This window comes from Rattus norvegicus, chromosome 5, assembly GCF_036323735.1.
Source record: "Rattus norvegicus strain BN/NHsdMcwi chromosome 5, GRCr8, whole genome shotgun sequence".
Classification (NCBI taxonomy): domain Eukaryota; kingdom Metazoa; phylum Chordata; class Mammalia; order Rodentia; family Muridae; genus Rattus; species Rattus norvegicus.
The window spans coordinates 19410074-19436228 of NC_086023.1; the positions used below are offsets into that span (position 1 = coordinate 19410074).

Genomic DNA, 26155 nt, shown 5'->3' on the forward strand with positions numbered 1-26155 from the left:
AGGGCTCACTAAATTGGGAGTGTGGATGACTCCATTGAAGGAGCTTGCTAGTTTTCAAGCACTTTATTTCTCTTTAAAATTTATTTATTTATTCACTTTATATCCCAATATCAGCCTCCCCTCTCCTCCCAGTACCCCCTCACACAGATCCTCCCCGCATTCCTCGCTCCCCTTCTCAAAGGAGAAGGGGAACTCCCTCTGGGTATCGCCCCTACACTAATCCTCCTCACCCCCAGCTTCCCAGGACATCAAGTCACTGCAGAGCCTAGTACAACCTCTCCCACTGAGGTAGGACAAGGTGGTCTAGTCGGGGCAACAGGATGCACAGGCAGGCTGGCAACAGACTCAGACACAGCCCCAGCTCCAGTTGTTGGGGGACCTGCATGATGACCAAGCTACACTTCTGCTACATATGAAAGCACTTTATTTCTAATAAAAATACTCATAAACCAACAGTCCTAGAAACCACCATCACTTCATGTCCAATGCAAGTTCACTAGTAGGAATTCACACTTACTATAGATAGAGCAGGGATAGAAACCTGGATGTCGCTGGCTCTCAGGCCCTGTGATTTGAGCACTTTCCTTTACAGATGCCTTCCTGTTAGCCTGGACTGGCACTAGAAGCCTACACCCAGCTTCTAATCAGGCAGAAGCCTGCAGCACCCAAGCTTTTACCTTCATTAGCAGGGATGAATCTGTGCACACTGCCTTCTGTCTTCAAAGGCCATCCTATATGCATTTAAAAGAAGCGAAGCAGTGTGTGGTTTTCTAAAGGGCCAACATTCCTTACAACCTGAGAAGAAATAGTAAGTTGACCCTTCAATATGACCAGCTGAGTCCTCTGGTCTTGGGCAAGCAATCTGCTTCCCTGGCCTTCCAGGGGCCACTGGGGCTCCTGAAGCTCTAGAGTTCCCTTTCATTCACCTGAAAGTTTCTCTCAGTAGTTCAGACCATTAGGATTCAGACTGTTAGAACACCTTGTTTCCTTGGGGTAGAAAAATAAGATGGGAATTTGGATGGATTTACAATGAGAAATAGCAGCTGCTTCTCTCCACAGGTCAGCCTGGACTCCCGAGTGCGAGAGGTTATCAACAGAAACATGGTGGATCCATCTCAACACATCTTTGATGACGCTCAACTGCAGATCTACACCCTAATGCACAGAGACTCCTATCCCCGCTTCATGAACTCCACAGTCTATAAGGATTTACTTAAGTCCTTAGCTGAGAAAGCAGTTGAAGCATAGGTGGTTTTGAATATATTTATTATTAACAAAACAAGAAAATAACTCATGGATTCCGTCTAGCACAGGGGATTTAGAGATAGGATGTCTTGTGCTACAGTGATTCTGACTGTTGTAATAACAGATTCTTCCTCCACGGAAAGTTCTCGATTCACAATGGAAATTGCAGCCACCTATAGCGATACTTATCAGACAAGAGGGCGGTGGGCATGACTGCCTTAGATAGTGTGCTCACACTCACAATAACAGTAGCATGTTCTCAGGGGCAGGGCATGCACTAGCCTCTGTTCTGCCTGAAGCATAGATATACAAGGAACAAATGGTAACACTTTGTTTTGCATGAGTTCAATACTATATTGCTCTCCAAAGAAGTGGCATTCAAATCCTTCTCAACTAACCCTTCCCTCAGTCTGAATACTTTACTTGGCACCATGCCAGGTCTGAGAGTCACATCTCACAAAGATGTGACCATTCCTTGTAAAAATGGTGGAAACCTGTTCTCTCTCTCTCTCTCTCTCTCTCTCTCTCTCTCTCTCTCTCTCTCTTTCTCTCTCTCTGCATGCCTGTGTGTGTTCAAGTGTGTGTGTGTGTGTGTGTGTGTGTGTGTGTGTGTGTGTGTGTGATCTGTTATGGTTGGTAGAACACATCATGCTCTAGGTGGGTCACTCTCAGAGGTTTGGTAAATGAAGCAACATTTAAAATGAAAAGATGACTGTATTGTCAGAACGTGAAGAATGAACTTTGAAGTTCATAGTTTGTCATGTTCACAAATCCTCAAATAAACAATTTTAATTTTTATTGAAAGAAATATGGATATTTTTACTCTGAAAAATGAAATGCAAGTGTTTTCTCTCAAGCTTGTATTATCTGGAATTACTGAGGAACATGGATCATGTACGGATGTATGCAATACATCCTTCACCTTCCAGATGAGCATGCTGTCTTTAGATCCCACTATATTATTTTAATCACAGCAAATAGGATGACTTCATAGTTTACAGGTAAAGTAAAAATGGTCATAGACCTAAGCCACCCTGAACAATCCCATACCTATAACAAATGGGAAATATAACAAACCAGACAGATTTCAGGAGCAGGTTAGACACTTAATCTACAGAGACCACATCAGCTCCACCATTGTACAGAAGTCTTGGCCTCCCCTTTGCCTGGTCCTGCAACAGCCTGACTGACTTTGTTACTCAGCACAACCCCAAATAAGACTCCTTTCCATCATTCTCAACAAACCATCTTCCCTCTAAGTTTTCATGAAACTTGTCCTTCCACTGTCTATGAACCCACAAATACACAAGCCCAGCATCCCTCCTCACCTCCTTCAATTCATCTCAAAGAATAATGAGTCTTGTACTTTTCATGGTGCCAGTCCCTTGCATATGCTTCTGATCCCATTTTATCCAACCATTATTTTCCCTGAACAGAGGCCATAACTGCAATTCTCCAATGGGTTACATGCTGGTGGTACCTACAATATACTGTTGTAAGTCCTAAAACGGAGTAAATCCAGTTCAAAGAATTGTAAAGGTTATATAAAGATTTTGGCAGAATTTCCTCCATGTAGGGAGCGGCGCGGCAAAACAAAGATGGCGTCGACAGCCAGCCCTGTCTGAATGTAAACAACTTACCGCGAATGCGCAGGCTTGTTCCGTCGTCAGGGCAGCTGTATGATCTGGCGCCCTTCTGTGGTGAACAATAGTACTGCGCATGCGCGAGTTTTGCACCTGGTGTCAGTTGGGTGGTAATATGCTAATGAGGGGGCGGCACCATGCTGGTGAGGTGATTCATTCTCCGCCAATCCCTGGAGGACAAGTAGTGGGGTGATAGTGGGGTGACCCATGCCCCACCAATCCCTGAGAGATTATTAGCATACTGTTGTGTATATAAGGCGAGCAAATTTGCCGCTCGTGGTCCCCGTGTCAACAATGAAGGTGTCCTGCAGTAAAGACTGTTGAGAAGAATCCAACCGTGTTGTGTCTTTCTTGCCTGCCGAGGTGGGCGTGACACCACCAGAGTTTAACCCTATAAAACAAGACTATATCCTGCCAATAGTTACTACAGGTGAAGAAGGTATTTTATTGACTTCAAATGATACAGTGAAGGATATGTGAAGTATCAGGTAATTGTAAGGTATATAAAAGGACACTTGGAGAGATCATTTGTGTAGAGGGACCTGCATGGCCAAATATATTATGTGGAGCTAAGTGTGGTTACACATACCTGCATTCTTGGCACACAGGAAGGTGGAGCAGGATTTTGAGTTTGAAAGTGGGATGAATTATACAGAGAGACTGCATTAACAATTACAGTATGGATACTAGGGTGGAAGTCAGGTTTTCAGCACAGAGATGATTTAGAATCCCTGGGGAGGTAAAACATGAAGACTGCTGATAAGCCCTTATGTGAATGAGCAGAGAGGTGAGTCTCAAAGAAGGCTCGGAAGGATTTGCCTTCATATATGTAAGAAGAGAGAGGACATGCAGACATGGCATAAGGACAGATGTTTCAAGCAACGAGAAAGCAGCGTTTCCTAGAAGTAAGGCAACATTCACTTATCTAAGGTTGGTCTGCTCTTCTACACCATCATCCTCCTGGGATCCCTCCCACACTGTAGGCTTGCTCCATTTCCCCCATAAGAACAGCCTGTATATGTTGACACAGTTGACACTCTCACTAGGCTCCTTTTTCTCTTTCCTTCTCTGACCCAGCACATCTCTCTATATCACTGTTAAAAAGATCCCCCACACAGTCATTGGTGGTGCACACCTTTAATCCCAGAATGCAAGAGGCAGAGGCAGGCAGATCTCTGTGAGTTTGAGGCTATGTCACAACTGAAATGGAAAGGTATCCTAGCAGTTGAAAGCCAACAAATACCCCAGAGGTCCATTGGAGAAGCTGGTGTTCTGTGGGTGAAATCTGGAGGTTGGAAGTCCTTGGGGGAGAGTTTAAGTTTGCATATCTGGAGAGAAACGTACCCTGGCAATTGGGAACCAAGGAATACCATAAAGTAACACACAATAAACCTCACACAAGATATTTATTGGGAGGAAACAACCTAGGTAGGGTGCTGCTTCTGCTTGGGTGAGAAGACAGCAGGAAGCTGAGCAGTAGGCAAAACTTATTTATGTTGGATTTCTTGGAGGTAGCACTTTCCAAGGAGAGGATTGGTGGGGTTTCAATCCTGAGCTTGATGGAGCTCACGGATTGACAGGTTGTCCTCTTCAAAGATTGGTGGGACTTCTTTTTTTCTTCTAAGATGGGACCTGGCCACTCTACTGCCTCAGGGTTGGAAATGAAAGTTATAGCTTTCAGAAAAGGATTCTTGGAACCTTGAAGGCTGTCTTCGGGGGGGCAGATCCTGGCTGCTGGAGTTCCTTGGGCCTGGGCTGGCCACTTACCTGCCTTGAGGGTTTACACAGTTTACAAAGGGAGTCCACTAGGGAATGCTTTCCCTACTACTTAGTATGAATAGACAGTAGAGGGCCTGGTCACAGATGTCCCAAGAATCCAGTAGTTGCTTAGTCCATCAGCCTGGATGTCTCAGCTGGTCTTGAGTATACAATGGAATCCTGAAGGAGTTGGGTCTAAAGGCAGTGAAGAATAGACTTGTTAGCAAGGTGAAAGCAAGAAGGCAAAGAGCAAAAGTTTCCTTCATCCTGTGTCCTTTTATATAGACTTCCAGCAGAAGGCATGACACAGTTTAAATCTGCATTAAAGATTTGGATTCAAGGTCTGTCTTCCAACCTCAAAGATCTGGATTAGAAGTAGATCTCAAATTAAGCAAAAATTGCTCAAAGGTATAACTTCTATTTTTTTAATTTTAGTTAATTTCAGGAGTATAGTCAGTGGACAACCAAGAATAGCCATCACAGGGAGATGTAACATCTATGTATCTATGTAACATCTGTAACAGATGTGCTTGGTAAACCGGAATTACTGCTGAAAATGCACCCTCATGTTATACCATGCACAAACCCCAACTCAACATGATAAAAGATTCACATATCAAGGCCCCAAACTGTAAATCACCTAGATAAAACTGCAACAGAAATGACCCAGGACCTCAGCATTGGTGGTGGGTTTTGAAGATGGTGCCAAAGCAGAAGCCACAAAAACAAAACTGGAGAAGTGGCAGTACATGAGAATCTAACACTTCCTGTCTACACAGGAAACAATGCACAGTAAGAAAGCTGCCTATGGAGTGGAAGAGTCTGCTCAAAAACTATGCATCTGTCAAGAGCCATCTAGGAGAAACTAAAAATTAGCAGGTGATTTTCCTGACATGGTTCCACCATGGACTAAATCTGTGACAGATTTGCTTCTCTAGGCAAGGCCAAGAGGATTAAACCAGAGGAAAGATCTCTGCGACTGATATGCTTTTTCTTCTATTACTAAGTATATAATAATCACTAGGTATTGACTCACCCTTTTGAGCAGATCTCTACAGACCTACAAAGATGTACTAACTTATGGTGATGTTATGTAGACAAATACATAATGATTCTATAGAATTCCTGATTTGATTCAAATAATTTTAGGAAGAAAGTTTTTAGAGATGGTCTTAGTTGCTAGAGAGATGTAATAAAGTTAGAATCAAGACTAGAGTGTGTCCACTCCTCATGATAATAAGTAAAGGCTTAAGAAATGTGTTTAAGAAATACAGTGAGCTTTCATAATTATACTAAAAAGAGAAATAGACGGGACAAATTTGTGTACAAGGAAAAACATTTAGGTCCAAGGATAAAGTCACAGATGTGTACTATGATAAGGCAAGGCTGTGTAGAAACTGTTGCTTTGAACTTATAATGAGCATATTATAATAAAGTACTGCTTTGAACTTAATATCAACATCCTTCTGTATCTCCCATTCTCTGGAACATTTTATCTCTGAAGCAATTTTCTAAGGAACTTTTTGTCTAAGAAGGTATAAAAAAGACCAGAGAAAAGAAATAAACTTGTTGGTTGAATGGTTTGTCTTGGGGAGCTTTGCCCCATTCACCCATTGTGATGGTTTGCATATGCTTAGCCCAGAGAGTGACACTATTAGAATTTATGGCCTTGTTGAAGGAACTATGTCACAGTGGGGGTGGGCTTGGAGACCCTCCTCCTAGCTGCCTGGGGATGCTCAGTCTGTTCCTGGCTTCCATTGGGTAAAGATGTAGAACTCAGCTCCTCCTGCACCATGCCTGCCTGGATGCTGTCATGCTCCCGCCTTGATGATAATGGACTGAACCTCTGAATCTGTTAGCCAGCCCCAACTAAATGTTGTCCTTTATAAAACTTGCATCGATCATGGTATCTATTTACAGCAATAAAACCCTAAGACAGAAGTTGGTACCAGGGACTGGGTTATTGCTGTGATAGGTCTGACCATGATTTTGTTTGGAAGAATGTGGATTTGGGGACTTTTGATTTGGAAAGCAGAGGAATGCTTTAAATGGGGCTTAATGGGCTATCTTAGTAGGAATGAAGAAGTCTTTGTAACTGAGAGTGATTTGAACTGTGCAGGCCTGGCCCAAGAGGTTTCAGAGGAGAAGAATTTCTGTATGTGCTGTAAAGACTGCTTTTGTGGTATTTTGGTGAGGAATGTGCCTGCTTTCTGCCCTTGTCTGAAGAGTCAGCCTGAGGCTAAGGTGAAAAGACTCAGATTAATTGCATTGACAAAGGAGGTCTCAGAAACACCCATCATAGATTTTGTTCTCTGGTTAAGTCTCATGGAGAGCATTTTAATGAAAAAAGGGAAGCTGAAAAAGGAAAAATACAAAATATATGGTTTGAGTATTAAAGGGACACCAGGAAGTGAAATGGAGCTGAATCCTGTGTTCAAGGGTATTAAATTGAATTAAGGGAGTAATGACCTTGGGGCAAGATCCCACCCAGCTAAATTAGCTCCAGGCAACTTAGTACAAACCTTTAATCCCAGGAGACAGGCATACAGATCTCTAAATTCAAGGTCAATCTACAGAGCAAGATCCAGGACAGCCAAGAAAAGAGGAAGCTAGTGATAATGCAATAGACCAAGGGGTCCATGTTCCAGCTCCTGCAAGCAGCAGAACTCAGCAGCTTCAGCCATGTGTCTCTGGCTTTATATCCAATGAAAGACCCCAGCTTAGCAGCAGTAACGCCATTTTGCAAGGCTGTACTTAAGATGACTGGTTCAGGGAAAGGTTAGAACACTGAGTACACAGCGGCTGCCAAGCAAGATGTGTCTGGTTGAAGGCCTGGCAACAGGACGACTTCGGTTGAGCACCTGACAATGAAAAAAGCCCCGGGAGAGGTCCCACACCCTGGTGGGGGGCCGAGTCAGTCGTTATGTTCCAAGAAGGTAGCTAGGAAACTTGCCCCCGGGCTGAACCCTTGGGGGGCCGAGTCAGCCGTTATGTTTCAGGAAGGTAGCTAGGAAACTTGCCCCCGGGGCTAAACCCTTGCCATATTAGAATCCACCAATTATATCCCTGTAACCATGCATCTGCTTCTGTATGCTTGCTTCTGCTCCCCAAAATCCTATAAAAGCCCATCCTTGGTTCCGTGGGGCGTGCCAGTCCCCCGAGTGACTGAAGCGCCCGCAGGTGCCTGTGCCTGTGTATCCCGACAATAAACCAAATCCTCTTGCTGATTGCATCCTGTGGTGTCTCGGTCTGGTCTTTAGAGTTGGAGGGTCTCCATCCCGAGGGAAAGTTCTCCCTGAGAGCTTTTCACCAAGAGGAGAAGGAGACAGTTGATGCTCGTTAACTGGGGCTAAGAAAGAGACCAGCATCATTGAGGTGAAATCTTCTGGGAAGTGATTTTTGAGAGCTGTGTTCCAGAGATGCCATGGTTATACTTTGTGCTGTGGCTGGACTTGGTAATGTGTAAGAGTCACCCAGGTGGTACTGGTTTTGAAGGCATGAAGGTGTCATGAAGAGCAGTTGTGGCTGGGCACTGTGAGAGGCTGTGGAAGGCCATTGGTGAAGGTGCATCCTCAGTTGCAATTGACAGCCCAGGACTGAAAGGGTCATGCAAAGGAGTTGTGGCTTGGCACCAAGAAGAGAGCCTAGGAGAGGCTATTAGTGAAGCCTAGTTGCAATGGAGGACCCTAGTGTATTAGCAATGCCAGTACTATGGGAGGATCACCAAGAACATCTGAGGCAGTGGAGTGGATCAACAGAGGGCAGAGCTGGAGAAGTGAAGCCAGCCCTTTGGAGGATCATGTGTGGATTGAAACAAGTTGCCTTGGAGACCCAAAGATGTTAAAGATGCCAGAGCCATGACTATCTGCTGAGGAAAGCTGCTAACAGGGATTGGAACCAGATCAGGAGAAAGAAGTTTGTTGCAGTCAAAAAAGATGAAAAAGGAGTTGAAGATCTGAAAATCACTTTGACATCAGACATGGAGATGACAGAATGTGAAATTTGTCCAGTTGGTTGCCTGTCTTAATTCAGGGATTACAGTTAAGTAATGGATGGATCTCAGAAGAGACTTTGAACTTTGGACTTTAGCATTGTTGACATGCTATAAACTATGGGGACTTTGGAAGTTGGACTAAATGTACTTTTTTATTATACTATGTTTAGGTATGGTCTCTATAGACTCATGTGTTTGAACAAGCCTATGGAGGTCAGGGAGTGGAATGTGATACATATGCTTGGCCCAGAGAGTGGCACCATTATAAGGTGTGGCCTTGTTAGAGAAAATGTGTCACTGTGGGGGTGGGCTTGGAGACCCTCCTCCTAGCTGCCTGAGGATGCTCAGTCTGTTCCTGACTTCTGTCAGGTGAAGATGTAGAACTCAGCTCCTCCTGTACCATGCCTACCTGGATGCCACCATGCTCCCACCTTGATGATAATGGATTGACCTGTAAGCCAGCCCCAATGAAATGTTGTGCTTTATAAAACTTGCATTGGTCATGGTGTTTGTTCACAGCAATAAAACCCTAAGACACCCATCCATTCATCCAAATGCATATGTGTTTGTCTATATGTTTGTATGTAGGTATATGTAAGCATTCACGAATACTTGTGGAGTTGATTGTGTTGGTCAGGCCCAACCAGAATGTGGGTGTATGAATGTTTGAATGTATATGTTACTGTGCATATCTGCCTGTATTATGCATTTTAATTCTTTTCCTTTCCTTTTTCTCTGGTTCACAAAGAGTTAACCAGCTTAGCCAGGGAGGTTTCTGGCTGATTAATTCCCTGCTGCTAAACAGTATGTGTTAATTGCCAGATATTAAAGCTTATCAAAGCACAAGAAAGAGTTAAGAAAGTTAAGTTCTTAGTACAGAACAGTAAGAAAGAATTGTTTCCCTAGAGCTTATTTAACCATAAAGAGTAAAATAAAGCAACGAGTTACAATGCTTAATAAAGCACAGAGTTAACGAGAAGCTAGTGTTTTTAAACCATAGAATAAGAAAGAAAGTCTTTAGAATCTTTTAGAAGTTCTCAGCAAGCACTCAGTGTAGTTAGTGAGCTAGAAGGCCAGAGACCATCAGGCTTTAAAGCCACGTCTAACGCTGTGTCCCACTTCAAGCCCATTCCAGTCTGGGCAGGCTCCCAGCATGCATATGCCCATTTAAATAGTAAACATGTAAAAATGACTCAGTGGGTAAGTACTTTCTGTGCAAGTGTGATCACCTAAGTTCTAATCCCAGTACCAGTGTAAAACTCTGGGCTCATTAGTGCATGCCTACAAGCCCAGGGACTTGAACACAGGGACTTAGGGATGAAGCCTGGGATCTTGCAAGCCAGCTAGCCTAGCCAATACGTCAAGTCTCCATTCAGTGAAAGAGCCTGACACAGACCATAGGGGGAAAGTGATAGAAAGAGACATCTTGCATTATCCTCTGCCCTCCAGAGTGCACACACCCAAGCATCTACACGTACATTTCTATGTGTATTACGTATATGTACACATGCATTGTATCAGGGCCCAGATCTTAGCACAACTACTCCCATGATGGAGGTTCCATTTGGGCCATAAAACTCAGCACATACCACCTGCCAAAATAACAAACAAACAAACAAAAACCTACACACCTAATCCACAGCTCTGCAAAAGTATCTAAATGTACTAAACTTGCTTTTTGGCCTCTACAGTTCTGCTTCTAGCTAACTGCCCTTGGTAACTGAAGTATGTCAACCCAGAATATGGCTTTTGTGCTTAAAAGCTCATTCTGAGAAAGGCTTGGGGCTTCACTGGGGTCCCAGTGGCTGGCTAACAACGACGTTCTACTGGCTTAAACCCATGTCCAAATAGTCTTGTCTAGTGAGTACCCCACAACACTGTGTGTGGTGCATTCAAATACATTATACATAACTCCATAACACAATATTAACAAAAACACCTGGCTTAAAAAATAGATCAAGAAGAAATACTTGGACAGTTATTTCTCTAAAGATGTACAAATAAAAAGAAGCTTATCATCATTAATAAATATTTCATATCTGGTACAAGGAGTGGGCATCAGAAAAACAGCCTAAGCACTCAGATGCTGAGTCAGGGGGATAATAAACTAAGGCCAGCCTGAACTACAGAGTCAGACCTTCTCTTGGAAATGCCCAAACGAAAGAACAAATAACAAGTTCTGGGAGAAAAGGGGCAAATGGTGGAATCTGTGCATTGCTGGAGAATATTGGAAATAATCACAAAAATTACCCAAAAATTAAAAATGAAATCACTATTATTACAGGACTCAGAAATCTTATTTCATTTTTTTATTCAAAAGAAATAAAATTGGGATCTTGAAAAGAAATACAAACCCCCAATTACTGCATTACTATCACAAGAGTTAAGAGGTGAAATAAATATTCAGTGGTGGACTAGTGGAAAAAGAAAATGTGTTCTATAACACACACACACACACACAGAGAGAGAGAGAGAGAGGGGGGGGGAATAAATATTTGGTACAGGAAAAGGAAATTCTGCTGATTTTGAAAATGGCTGAATCCTACAGACATTATGTTCACTGAACAAGAGAGACATAGGACAGATGTTGCATAGTCCTGTGTCAGTAGAGTAGAGGGCCACAAGAGGCATCAAGATAGCTATAAGAAAGAAGTCAGTTGAAAGAAAGGCTAGAAAGCCTGCATAAGGGTTACACAAGGGTCAGAACATGTGCCAGGAAAGCCCACATCCAAATATGGGGGAAAGTGCGTGCTATGTAAACGACCTCTACAGCTCTCCACTGCCATGGCTGAGCCTGCAGGTGTCTAAGCTATCTTGGCTCTAGGCCTGCTGCCTGCTGCCACCCTCTGAAGTGCTGTTAATAACCATCTCTTTCTCTGCCACTATCTAGTGTTCCTGGTCCAGTTCTTTGTCCCTGGACCAAAGAATCTACATGTCTCAGAGGGTGCCCTCCAGAAGTAAGCCACACCTGTAACTGCTAGCAAGGCATCTAGGGGTTAAGATTTTTGTCTCTAATCTTGTAAAAATATCAACTCAAAAAAACCCCAAAACCTGAGTGTATTCCTTTCTATGTTTCTTTAACGAGGGTACCGATCTCACCAGCTAATCAATTTGTTCCTTCTCCTCAACCTTTTACTTTCCCCAGAGTTCTTAAAAATCCTGGGCAAGCTCTTATGGCCAGCAGCCATTCCTATTCAACCACCACATAGGTCAGAGGCACATCCAGACAGTGAGCCCTTCTTCCCAACACCGCATTTCCAGGTTTTCTGTGCTACCTCCAAACTCCATTCTTCTCTCCTTGTTCTTTTTTTTTTTTTTTGAGTAAATATTTTATTTTGATAAAACAATTTATAACAATTCTTTTATTATTCCAATATTAGCACTTTATTTACCATTCATATTTTAACCTTTTTATTTTAAAATTCAGGTTTCAATCTCATTATATAATTTTAAAATAGTAATAGAACCATACTTATGAGAAAGTTCATAGATATAATTTATCTTTATTAACTTGAGTATTTATTTACATTTCGATTTTTATTCCCCTTCCCAGTTTCCAGGCCAACATCCCCCTAACCCCTCCCCCTCCCCTTCTATATGGACTTCCCCTCCCCATCATCCCCCCATTACCACCCTCCCCCCAACAATCACGTTCACTGGGGGTTCAGTCTTGGCAGGACCAAGGGCTTCCCCTTCCACTGGTGCCCTTACTAGGCTATTCATTGCTACCTATGAGGTTGGAGCCCAGGGTCAGTCCATGTATAGTCTTTGGGTAGTGGCTTAGGCCCTGGAAGCTCTGGTTGTTGGCATTGTTGTTCATATGGGGTCTGGAGCCCCTTCAAGCTCTTCCAGTCCTTTCTCTGATTCCTTCAACGGGGGACCTATTCTCAGTTCAGTGGTTTGCTGCTGGCATTCGCCTATGTATTTGCTGTATTCTGGCTGTGTCTCTCAGGAGAGATCTACATCCGGTTCCTGTCGGCCTGCACTTCTTTGCTTCATCCATCTTGTCTAATTGGGTGGCTGTATATGTATGAGCCACATGTGGGGCAGGCTCTGAATGGGTGTTCCTTCTGTCTCTGTTCTAAACTTTGCCTCCCTATTCCCTGCCAAGGGTATTCTTGTTCCCCTTTTAAAGAAGGAGTGAAGCATTCGCATTTTGGTGATCCTTCTTGAGTTTCATGTGTTGTATGCATCTAGGGTAATTCAAGCATTTGGGCTAATAGCCACTTATCAATGAGTGCATACCATGTGTGTTTTTCTGTGATTGGGTTACCTCACTCAGGATGATATTTTCCAGTTCCATCCATTTGCCTATGAATTTCATAAAGTCATTGTTTTTGATAGCTGAGTAATATTCCATTGTGTAGATGTACCACATTTTCTGTATCCATTCCTCTGTTGAAGGGCATCTGGGTTGTTTCCAGCTTCTGGTTATTATAAACAAGGCTGCGATGAACATAGTGGAGCACGTGTCTTTGTTATATGTTGGGGCATCTTTTGGGTATATGCCCAAGAGAGGTATAGCTGGATCCTCAGGTAGTTCAAAGTCCAATTTTCTGAGGAACCTCAAGACTGATTTCCAGAACGGTTGTACCAGTCTGCAATCCCACCAACAATGGAGGAGTGTTCCTCTTTCTCCACATCCTCGCCAGCATCAGCGGTCACCTGAGTTTTTGATCTTCGCCATTCTCACTGGTGTGAGGTGAAATCTCAGGGTCGTTTTGATTTGCATTTCCCTTATGACTAAAGATGTTGAACATTTCTTTAGGTGTTTCTCAGCCATTCGGCATTCCTCAGCTGTGAATTCTTTGTTTAGCTCTGAACCCCATTTTTTAATAGGGTTATTTGTCTCCCTGCGGTCTAACTTCTTGAGTTCTTTGTATATTTTGGATCCTATCTGTTGTAGGATTGGTAAAGATCTTTTCCCAATCTGTTGGTTGCCGATTTGTCCTAACCACAGTGTCCTTTGCCTTACAGAAGCTTTGCAGTTTTATGAGATCCCATTTGTCGATTCTTGATCTTAGAGCATAAGCCATTGGTGTTTTGTTCAGGAAATCCTTTCACCTTCCTGGATACCTGGTCCTTGATAGGCCTGTGTTGCTACAGTGGTGACACTTCAGCTCATGCTCTTCTGTTCAGAGCACAAAGGTCCTTGTGCCCACAGATGACCAGGAAAACCAGGAATGTTAAGCATCTTTCAAAAGAAAAGGTGTAAAACCTGTCTTTTCACCTAGAAGGCTGCCTTCTCCTGTTTGTTTTCCCCTGCGGGTAGACAGACCTGTTATGCACCAGGCTAGACTGTAGGGCAGGGGATACAATACAGGATCTTGGTCAGCTGTGAGTGCACAGGCAAAGAACACACACCCAGGGAACAGCTTCAGAGAACTAATTCAGTCCATTGGGGGGTGGGGGGTAATTTATGTTCCTGAAGAGATCACCAGGGTCTCTAGGACAAGATTTGTGTGGTCATGTACAATAGGCCAGGACAAGATGTTGGAAAAAACTTCATCTGCATATTCAGAGGTTGGAGAATCAGGAGTTGGGGCTGCCTTTTAAGGTCAAGGGGTGAAATCTGATACTCTCAGAGTGGTAAATTTGTTACTAGGGTTAATGGTGGGAAAGCTGGCTTTCTGGTGCCAGGTTGAAAGGAGAGGATATAGCCAATTCCTACTGTCCTGTCTCTGAGGTTTCTGGGGTTGAGGCAGTCTGACCCTTCTCCATCCTTTCCTCCACATCCCAGGGCCATTAAGGTCCCGTGGAAGGCTGGAAATTGGAGATGATCTGTCATTAAGGGCCAGGTCCTATGAAGTTCCCACAACTAGGAGCATAATACATAATACATAAGAGTCTAAATGGCCCTTACATTATCTGTATAGCTAGGGGCTTCCCTGTGCTTCCACAACAAGGACTGCAGGTGGCTAGCAGCCCAAAAGAACTCTATGCTACTGTATGACTTTGACCATACCAGATCCTTCCCTAGGCCCTAAGCTAATACAAGTAGTCTATCTCAAGAACCCATCTTTTGGGAAGGAATGACATGGACTTTGAGTTGAGTTGCTATGTAATTATGCCTCCTTGTACACCAGGTCTTGTATTTACACCAGGAAACTTTTTCCCAAACTGTACTGTTAAAATGTGCTTCCAATAAACTGCCTGGCCTCAGACTTTCGAAGTTTGGTCCAGCTTGGCTGATTAAGTCAGGCTACACTGAATTCCTTTGCCTCTTTGCTGACTGCTTTGCAGCTGGTCCCAACACTTGCAGGGACTCCCATACCCTTCTTTTACCTGAGGTAACTTCCTCAGAGACTGACTGGTGTGTGGTGGTTTGAGGCAGACAGATGCTATTGATGACTGTTACCTGAAGAGTCCTAATAGCCATGTTTCTCTCGATGTCTCTGGCTATTCTATAGTGTCAAATCCTGGCTGGAATGGGGGGTTTCAGGTCTGTGTTCCAGTCTCAGTAGGATATCGAGATTGTAACACTGGCATGGCTTCGTGGTAGGGAAGCCACGGCCACCATTGTGCAGGGCTCAGTGGCTGAGAGCGAGAGTCTGAAGACTCACGTGGTGCACTTTCCCTCACAGGCTCCCAGTGGACTGTCACAATATTCTCAGTGCTATATGCTTTATTTCCGTTTCCCACTTCCAAATTATGAGGGAATAATCCCAGTTCGAGTACAGTAAGTAATCTCCTATCTGACGGTAAGGACTTAATCCCTAGGGTATTAAGACAGTCCCTTGAGCATGCCTGACCGGTCAGGGGTTAGGGCCAAATATTCCAGCACATTTCCATTTAACCTTTAATCTGAAACAAAAGGCAGAACCATTCACACAAGAAAACCTTCTCTGAACCAGGCTACCTACCAACTCTGATCCATCCCTGAAACCCCACACTATACTGCTTAGAAGAGAGACTAGAGAATAAACGTCAGAGACACTCCTAACAGGAGCTTGCATTCCAGTATTCAAATTAAAACCCTAGGTGGGCGAATGTTTGCACCCATGTTTGTATATCTTGTGGTCATGTGAAGGCTCACCAAAGGATGGGAAGCTTCTTGGCTTTGATGCTGCAGAACAACTCGAGGATTCGGAAAATGGATGAAGCTTCTCTCCTTATTCTAAAGGCCTCTGTATTTGTTTCTCCTTACGAATGTGATAAAAACACTTGGACTTCTTGCTGTCGTGCATTTTCAAAAGTGGGAATATGGGGTTGGAGAGATGGCTCAGCAATTAATAGCACTGACCGTTCTTGCAAAGGACTCAGGTTCAAGTCCCAGAAACTATATGGTGGCTAACAACCACTCATTTCAGGGGATCCATCACCCTCTTCTGGCCTTCAGGCATTCATGGCCACTCAGCACACACATGGTACATCGACACACATGCAGGCAAAATGCTCATCTGCATCAAATTTTAAAATCTTTTTAAAAAGAGAATGGGAGGGGTTGGGGATTTAGCTCAGTGGTAGAGCGCTTGCCTAGGAAGCACAAGGCCCTGGGTTCGGTCCCCAGCTCCGAAAAAAAGAACCAAAAAAAAAAAAAAAAAAAAAAAAGAGAGAATGGGAACATGTTTGCATGTTTGGTCCTGAGATAAGACATTAGCACTAGCCTCAATATGAGCCAGATGATAGGAAAGTTTACTACACCTGTACCTCTACAGGTTGCTTTGGGGTTTGTTTTTGTTTCTAAGTCAGGGGAAATAGTCTGAAGTGCCTTATATTCAAGTCTTCATGGCCTTCTTCTGGGATAAGGGGCAATTAATGAAAAACCAAGAGAGGTCACCTCTGATTTCTTGGATGAGCCTCATTTGTTCCCAAACTTGTTTTGAAGCAGTTATCTTCCCCCACTCTACAGAGTTCTACCCCATCTCCTTACTTTCCTATTTATCCAGGTTACCAGGGAAAAGGATACTCAGCCCTTGGGGGTATACCATAAACAGCACTTTCTGTCATCTCTCCACTACTACCCTTTCAATATTTTCCTTTAGCAGAAGTACATGAATAATTAAGAGCCCACGTTCGTTTCTCAGTCATGGAACTGCAAAAATGCAAGGAAGAGGGAGGAGAAATAAGGAAGTTTTGCTAAAGATTCATCTCAACTTACCTGTGGCTTTCAGACCTTAACTTTGGCTCTGATTTTACATGGAAGCCTTTATACTGGGTTCTAGTCTTAGGGTTTTACTGCTGTGAATAGACACCATGACCACGGCAACTCTTGTAAGGACAACAGTTGGGTCAGGCTTACAGATTCAGAGGTTCAGTCCATTATAATTAAGGCAGGAACACAGCAACATGCAAGCAAGCATGGCATAAGGGCTGAGAGTTCTACAAGACTGCTTACAGGTAGTTAGGACGAGGGTATTAAAGCCCATGCCCACAGCAACACACCTACTCCAACAAGCCACACCTCCAAATAGTGCCACTCCCTGGGTCAAGCATATATACAAACCATCACAGTTCTATTTGCTGCAATCCTCAGGGAAAACAGAGGAATTTTGTTTAATTCTGAGAATTAAAAAGCATGCAGATAAATAAACTATTTGCTTAAAATCATACTGGCTATTTATCAGGAGGGTGTAAGTTCTCCTAGATCAGGAGTTACCTATTGCCTGAGATTGTCAAACAACAGAAGGGAAGTAAGACATACTAATGACAGGCTCAGCACAGGATGGAAAACTGCAGTAAACTTGTTCACGACAAATTAGACCCATACCAGGGAAGGAAAGAAAATCCCACCTGATTTTTCAGCAGGCTGAGGCTTTCAGATTTACCAACCTGGATCTCATCTCTCAAAGGCAAACTCTTCTAGGCCACCATTTCATCAGCCTGTCAGCTCACAACATCTGTACAGCATGAGCAGGTACAGATGGAATCCCGCACCCCAGACTCAGCTATACGACATTGATTTTTCAGTGTGAGAATGAAAAGGACAGGGAAAATGAGAAGGAATTCAGATGATTACACTTGTCCTTGTAGGCAGCACTAGCCAGGCCTATCCAAGGGATTTCTCTGATAAAACTAAGAACAGCTGTTTTAAACATAAAGACCCAGGCCATAGAGCACATGAATACTGTCCCCTGCCCTCCCTTAGCCACGTCTGATATCTAAGGTCCCAGATGCCCATCAAAGTGCTGTGTCTGTTCCCAGAGCACCCTCAGATATGACTGTGTACACAACCGAAAATATTTAATGAGAGAAGCTGGCAGACAGTAAAACAAGAGGTTCATCTACAGATGCTCCACGAGTCAACTTTATTCCCTCCGACAGACAAAAGCCTTTTTACTTTGCTCATGTGCCATGTGTCCATAAAAAATATTTTCACGAATGTCAATCTGTGTCTAAGGCAACATGAAACAAGACTTAGTACTCCTCTAGAATTCCCCAAAGTAACTGAGAACAAAACTTGGAGCCACTTTGTTTTCACACTGCTTTTATTGTGTGCTAAAATTCTTTTTGGCACGCCTCATTTAAAATGTGTGTGTGTGTGTGTGTGTGTGTGTGTGTGTGTGTGTGTGTGTGTGTGTGTGTGTGTGTGTGTGTGTGTTCCCCTGGACCTGGAGTTACAGATAGTTCTGACCAATCTAACCTGTGTTTGGAACTGGCAATACATGCTCTTAACTGCTGAGTCATCTCTTTAGTCCCACCTTGGTGACTCTTGATAAGTTTAAACATGTTTTCTCTTCAATAATAAAACTTCATTCTTTGATTTAATCAGTAACTGAGGATCCCTTTATGAAATGAACTTATATACTGACAAGTGTTAACAAGAGCGTCCCAAAGCACAAGAAATCATACCTGTCAATCCCAGGATTGGAAATGCCCAATAAGAAGGCACAGCTTGGTCGTCCTTTGCCTTAAGTTAGAGACATTCCTAGACCCATAGCTTACTTCATGTCTTATTTCCTTTGCTTTCTATAATAAAACATGTATTTAAAAAAAATTGACTTTCGTAGATCCAGATGGCTAGTTTCTAAGCACATGGCAGGGTCCACAGTAACAGGAAAGCATGCATGGCACTGAACAGTATCTTTGTGGGGGGTTTTGAAACTTCAAACCCCAGCTCCAGTGGCAAACACCCTCCAAAAAGGCCACATCTCTTAATTTTTCCTAAACAGTTCCATAACTATGGACCAAGCATTCAAAACATTTGAGCTCACTGGGACCATCACAATTCTCCAGCCAAAAGTTGTACCAGGTGGCCAACTAGGACACTTACAGCAGCTATGATAGCTGAGCCTAGTTAAAAGCACAGATATTCTGATGTTTGCTGACACGGTCTTAGGGTAGATAAAGACCTACACTATTCAGACCTATTACGTTCTAAACAACAAAGTTTTACCCTCTGAATATCAACTACCTCAAAAATATCTCAACTTTTAAAAATTATCTCCGTGTATGGCTGTTTACACACGATTATGTAGATTATGTACCACATGTGTACAGTGTAATCAGGCCAGAGGAAGGCAACAGATCCTCTTACGAGGAAACCATTCAATTAAGGCTGGCTTACACTTACAGAGATCATCAAAATAAACCACAAAAACAGTTATATTTAACAACAAAAAATTTTATTGATTTACAAATTTTAAAATGGATCACTTAAAAGTGGGGCTATTTTAACCTTATTACTTTTAAACTAATTCTTTCAAAATGTACTTTATTTTTAAAGTGACAGCAATTACCCATGGACCAATCCTTTTAGCATATTGTTTTCTATGTTATGTCAAACGGTCTGCAGAGCAGAGCAGAGCAGAGCAGAGCGCAAAGCTTGTGCAGTGGTCTTTACACAGAAGTCTGAACACAGGCAGAGGCACTTAAGTTGTAAACTTTAAATAGTGGCCTTTGCTCTGTGCAATAGGACGTCTGTGTCAAGAAAACGATGTGAAAGCCACTGCTTAGTACTAGCAAAACAAGTGGGACACATTTAAACAAAAGTAAAACTTAATTGTGAAGTATGTTTTGTAAAACTACTTGCTACGGCCTACATTTCAGTTGGCTTGACATCATCATGTAAGAAAAAATTTAGCACAAAAGATTCAGTCTAAAGGATTTTTTTCGCATCCTCCATATGCAAAGAGCACAGCTTAGTAATTTACATAGTTCTCAGGCTTAATCCTTGGTCAGTAGGTTTCCAAGTGCAAGTACAGTCATGTTGCCTCCAGGAACTCTACTCAGATACTAATATTTTCTTCACAGCATGGCTTCCTATGGGGGAAAATTCACCAGAAGTATGCCTGTGAGGGGCTTTGTGAAAAGCTTAGCTCTGTAAAACTAAAATACATCACAAAATCAAATAAAATAAACTGATGGCAACCAAGTCAGTTTTCAAAGTAAAATCTATTAAAAAATGGTAATATACATGTGTGAGAAATACAAGAAGTGGTCACTGTGGTTAGTCATAGACGCAAGAGATCTAAGGATCCGAGGCTTGTGAACACAGTAATTAAGAGTAAAGTAATATGCGAGTTCCAATTGTGTGCACAACTTTGAGAAGCCGGTCAAGTACTACTAGAAAACATAGTATAGTTGGTAACTCTAAAATTTATATTATTCCTTTTCCTTTAATATTTTTAGGTACATACCAATGAGAAAAGCAATTTATCTGTATGTAAGATCAACAGAATTTTTGTGTTCTAGACTATAAAAAGTTAATATTTAATAAAATGCAACATCAACTTATAAAAAAGAAGAACAAAGCAACACATTATATAATTATTTTATGGTCTCCCAGCTGATCTGAGACCACAGAAGGCATTTAAGAAAGACTGTCAGGTAAACAACAAAGACCAACCCATGGGATGTATACTGTTTACGAATTTCACTTGCAGGGAAACGAGTAGCCTGGCTTAATTTTAAAGCTAATTACAAAATTGGTTTTTCTTAATGGTCCAGATACCTTGCCAATTCTTCCAAACTCAACAGAACTGCAAAGACAAAAGAAATATTTTGTAAGATTTTAAAAATATAAGCAATGGGTATATATCTTAACTTTATATACTTTATTAAAAAGGTATTTTTGAAAAATGTTTTATGCATAGTAGTCACTCATTTTTACCCTCCATTATAGAATTACAAGAACTATGTAACTAAAGAACAAATATATCAAGTTTTCATGTTTTTAAAAGTATTTCTCTAATGTTTCTTGGCTAAATAAATAACACTTATTAGCTTTCTATATTAAACTAAATTTCTTAAATTCATTAAGAACCATATGGTACAACATGTTTTAGTAGACTATATTAAGACAAACTGTATACTGCTCACAGCAGTGATAAAAAGCTCTAGCATATATAACAGATCTAAGAGCTATCTGGACAGGTCAAGTTTGTTCAGCAGGACTGGAAAAGAGTGATGACAGAGGGAACTTAAGTATTATTTATGCCTACTACATGAAGAAATAATAGTTGAGTGAGGGTGAGAGGCAAGGGAGTGCCAATTATTGTGTGACTCCAAAGACATCCCTACTATGGGTATTTCCCGACCCCACACTACTAAGATCCCCAGCTTTATTAATAATAAAAGCAACATTGAGATTGATGTGTAATCCTAATTTCATATTTTGCTTTGGAATTCATAAAACAAAGTCACTCAAAAATTAGCTTTCCAGTGGTCTATACAAAAAGGCGAGTGTCACCAACAGTCAATCTCAAGCCAGGAGGGCATCACAACCCTACTCCTTGCTTAATTATTGGTAAATTCTCGGGAAGAAGCAATGGAAACTAATGAACAGTTCAAAACCTGTAGTCATAGAGACTGCCCTGATCAAACTCAGCAGGTCACAAAACAAAACAGCATTAAGGTGTGAAAGGGCCTTGGAGGGAAGGAGGGGCGATGTGTAAAGGAGAGATGAGGGCTAAGGATGAGTAACTGAGTACATCATATACATGTGTGAAGTAAGCAAAGAACACATACTATGAACATTAGAATAGAAGAACACTTAAAATATGTCCTTTAAAAAACATAAACTCGGGGTTGGGGATTTAGCTCAGTGGTAGAGCTCTTGCCTAGCAAGCGCAAGGCCCTGGGTTCGGTCCTCAGCTCCAAAAAAAAAAAAAAAAAAACCACACACACACAAAAAGCAAAAAACAAAAACCAAAAAAAAAAAAAAAAAAAACTTGCTTGTATGAGACAAATTCACAAATACAAAAGCAAAATAAAGGCTTACTAAAAAGCTACCAATTCACAACTAAGCCCACTATAATTCCTAAAATAAACACTGATACCAAAGAACTCTATAAATTTTTCCAAGATCAAAAATGTATACACATGGGAATGTGTGAAAATAATTTAGTATTTTTCCCTGGTGTTAAAACATATGCGTTGGTAAGATCAAGTCCTAGGAGGGTACATATTTATATCTTAGTCCACTTGCAAAGAAACAGCAAGTTATGATATATATGCAAGGGGGGCCATACCTTCCACCGATTTCCACATTCATTACATACAACAAAAGTTGTCATTGGTTCATCAGCACTACGAGTTTGCACCTGCCATAAAATTAAATGAATATTATTGCTTTTTGAATGACCATTAAAAATAATCCAACATATAGCACATTCTACATAAATATAGACAGTAACTCCAGTGATATTACCTTAAGATCTGCAAACACAAGTTCAAATACACCATTGGCAAAAGAGCATAGAATTTCAAACTTCATTTTTTTTTTATCTGTTCGTCTTTCACGTGTAATTTATCCAGATAAGTGGGGAGGAAAAAAATCCTCTAAAAGTCACTCATTAAATTGTGCTGGTACATGCCTTTAATCCTAATACTAAGGAGGCTCTGTGAGTTTTAAGCCAGCCTGGTCTACAGAGTTCTAAGACAAGCCAGGGCTGTTACAGAGAGAAATCCTGTCTCAAAAAAACCAATCAAACAAACAAATAGCAACAAAAAAGTAAAGAAATATTCTAATAAGGACTGAAGGGATGACTCGGCAATTACGAGCACTTGCCATTCTTGCAGAAGAGCAAGGTTGTATTCCCAGCACCTACTTGGTACTTCACAACTCCATAAATCCAATTCTAGAGGACCGGACAGCCTCTTCAGATTTCCAAGGGCACAAAGATGCACAACAACATGCAGGCAAAACACTCAATGCATAAGACATAAAATAAATAAATCTAAAAGGAGGAGGAGGAAGAGGAACAAACACTCTGAAAACAGTAGTATACAAGGCCTTCTGGATTAAAAACAAAATGTCCTTCTGGCTCTGTGAGATGGATCAGTATGCAAATGTTTTTGCCGTCAACCCTAACTTGAGCTCAAGTCCCAAATCCATGGTGGAAGGAGAGACTCAAATACCCCTCTGGTCTCCATGTATACACTCACACAAACACGAACGCACATGCACGCACACACGCACGCACGCACACACACACACACACACACACACACACACACACACATGTACGTACGTACGTAAGTATCTCTCACTTAAAAAAAAATCCTCTGCCATTCTGTACACAATGGCAATAGTACCTAGGTCCCTGAAGTAGGCGACTTCCTGTTGCCTGTGAACACCTCTCTGTAAGGCAGGTAAACCTCAGCACTCACAAGCCATTTGAGAGTGGACAACTTTCCTTAAACTATATGGTGCTGCTTACTCTGACACAGTAACCAATAACTGCTTATGAGCTGTTAAAAACAACCTGGTCATTGTAGGACATCTTTTATTTTATGTAACCACTACAGTTTTTACTGTAAATATTTTTATGACCACATAAATGCATCAACTTCTCTTCAATTAGTTGGAATCTACCAAGAAAGCACTTTTTCACTAAGAGGTCATAAGAGTATGAGATTCTTTAATTATCTTTACTCTTGAAACAGGAGTGAGACATTCTTAATGTGAACATGAGACCCGAGTCCATCACAAACCTGTGTGTAAGTGCAGTTCTTCTTTTTACATTTGCCACAAGTGAACAAGTCAGTCTGGGTCCCACCGGTCTTGGCCATCTGATGCTCCCTGATGGCTTCTTTGGTCAGGTTTTTCCTCATCTCTTTGAGCTCATCACTAGCCATTTCCTACGGCAGTATCAATCAGTTAGATGCTTCCTACAGTCATTCCTTATCTTCAATGTTTTCGAGTTCACATAGCTTACCAATAATCAACAATAAAAGTAAAATCAGCTTGTAAAGTTTTAAAGGCTTGAAACTAATATCCCTCAAAAGACTTAAAATAGTTTGCTTCCTTTAAAAATTTATTTAAAGACTTGTAAATATTTATATAAAACTTAGGTCCACATACTGTTTATAAACTAACAATGCAAAATTGTAGCAATCAGTAACTCTAGTATTCTCAAAGTGGTCTAAATATTATCAACTACCCATGCCATCCTCAAGCCAGGGACCTTTGGAGGAAGATCTGGATTTATTTTGAGCCAAGTACACAAAAATATGCCAGGAAAAGTAGCATCAAGGACAGTGGTAGTCCATAATAAAAGAGCGTCTTTAGTCACTGAAATAAATACTTTAAGAAAAAATATCCAGGAGGTCGGTAGGCTCCAAGTCCCTGACAGGACTTAGTAGAGGGCATAGACATACAAAAGAATTATGCGTGACATAATTCAAGAGAAAAGAATGAAAAAGAAAAAAGTTACTTAGAAAAAAGAAAGACAAATTCTCAAAAGTAGTTAGAACTCAGGAAACGGATATATAGAATCTGATTACATTGTGTTCTCTGCTTTACAAAAGTTTTAGATATTTTTCAATAAGATTTTAAGACAAAATTTCTTAAAGATAGCAAATTTTATTAGCTATTTCAAAAGTTAATATTACTCTGCTGGGTGGTTAATAAAATCAAGATTGTAGATACACTATGGCTAATGTCTATACATAGCAGACTGAATCTATCCCATTATTTTCTACATATATTTAAGAAAGAACCAGTAAGATGACCAAGCTTATCGTTTTTAACCATGGTAAAAGGGTTAGAGGGTACAAAGTCTGCTCAAAACTAAAAGATTCATAATTCATATAAATTCACATGATAAATGGATCCAGGTGATTTAATGTACCACACAAAGAACATCTGGAAAGCTCAAGACAGAAGGAATAAACCAACAATATCAATGGAGAAAATAATCTTGAGTGTTTCTAATATATAAATATATTATAGTTGTTTTTTCAGTATATGAGATACACAGCACATAAGATATTTATATAGCTTTATATACAGACTTGCTCACCTCTGCTGTCATTCTAGCAAACAGGTCAGGAGGAATATTCCCACACAGCACATTTTTCCTTAAATTTGGATTCTTTGCATCTTTAAGATTTGATATCCTACTTCGTACTCTGTTTTTGTATTTCATGTCTGTATTCCTTATTTCTTGATATATAGGTACTTGGCCATTAAGGGAAAAAGAGTAAGTTATATAGATAAGAACTTTCTTTGATCTGCCAAATTCATAATTCTTAAATTTCAAGCAATTTGCAAAACTGGTTTGCAATTTCGATAAATGATAAGATAACACTTCCTCATTCCTTCATCTGTAACTGGTCATACTGTTAATCTTTACAACTGTGACTAAGTGATGCTTTTTTATTTAATTCTTAATTTCAGAAGCATGCAATAACATGATTTCAAAGACTAATTGCCACAACCCAAGTTAGCAAGTATTTGAGAAATTACAATTATGCAAGCTTTTAACTTGCCCAAGTCTAAATCCCACTATGGACCTCAAATTTCTATGAGCATAGCCATAGCTCCCTTGGAGGTCTTCTGAGAAGAGACCACTGGTGGCAGTACTGGAAGCTCATCTCATTAACCAGCTCAGTGACAAAATATTACAGCTGGTTCTTTTCCACAGAAGGCCAGGTCAAAATAGAGACCAAGGCCTAGAGGAGCTTACTTTTTCCAAAGACCAGTTCCTCAAAAAGGATGGTTCCGTCTTATACTGTCACCTAGGTGCTCCACATGCAAGGCCTCTCTCACACAGTCTTTTCTATGGTGCCAGGAATAAACACATGGTCTGCCAGAAAGAACAGAGGACTCTTGAGTATTCTGCTGAGGTACTCCATTGAGTGATCTTTGTATTTTTCCTGTCAGTTTACACAACTTAAATTCAGATGCTACATTCCCAATTTGCAAAGACAGAAAGACAAAACTACCATCAAACATGTGCTGTTAAATTTTGAATAACAAAGAAATAAATGAAATAACATGAATAAATACCCTTCTCCTTCCTAAGAAAGTATAGAATAAATCTCTGACTTATATAGCAGAAGAAAAGGGACAAGAAAACCTCACAGACTACTAAACACAGCTACAGATGTGCACACAAAGGATATCTTCCTCAATCTGAGATCCCAGTTCTTCCTCATCAGCTCCAATAGCAACATAATCATCTAGAAATAAGAATGGAAAACTCATTATTGTAAAGCGTAAGCAAACCATTTCTATTTCTTCAACTCCATTTGCCTTCTGTAAAGAATGTCTGCGTTAGATCTTGCCCACTACTCTTCCGGACTTTGTCTAAGATCTTTGCCATAGTACTCCTGCATTGATGACTCC

The 26155-nt window shown here is 41.2% G+C and overlaps 2 protein-coding genes across 11 annotated transcripts in view; one reads left to right on the forward strand and one right to left on the reverse strand.

Moving 5' to 3' along the window:
• The window catches only part of Rgs20 (regulator of G-protein signaling 20), a 129874-nt gene extending 127825 nt beyond the window's left edge, over positions 1-2049 (forward strand). For both annotated transcript variants that reach the window (NM_001402015.1, NM_001127495.2), the window contains 1 exon segment: positions 1060-2049. In NM_001402015.1, coding sequence (NP_001388944.1) covers positions 1060-1248 — 189 coding nt within the window. In that variant the 3' untranslated portion in view covers positions 1249-2049.
• A 2228-nt stretch (positions 2050-4277) lies between these two features.
• Tcea1 (transcription elongation factor A1) overlaps positions 4278-26155 on the reverse strand; it is a 52279-nt gene continuing 30401 nt past the window's right edge. For 6 of the 9 annotated variants that reach the window (XM_063287895.1, NM_001025735.1, XM_063287896.1 and 3 more), the window contains 5 exons: positions 25933-25989; positions 24828-24982; positions 23518-23664; positions 22053-22124; positions 19184-20561 (listed from right to left, as the gene is read on the reverse strand). In XM_063287895.1, the coding sequence (XP_063143965.1) occupies positions 20553-20561; positions 22053-22124; positions 23518-23664; positions 24828-24982; positions 25933-25989 (440 nt within the window). In that variant the 3' untranslated portion in view covers positions 19184-20552. Of the gene's footprint in view, positions 4842-19183; positions 20562-22052; positions 22125-23517; positions 23665-24827; positions 24986-25493; positions 25990-26155 lie in introns of those variants that run through there. The other 3 variants (XM_063287894.1, XM_006237816.4, XR_010066407.1) reach the window with 3 other exon arrangements.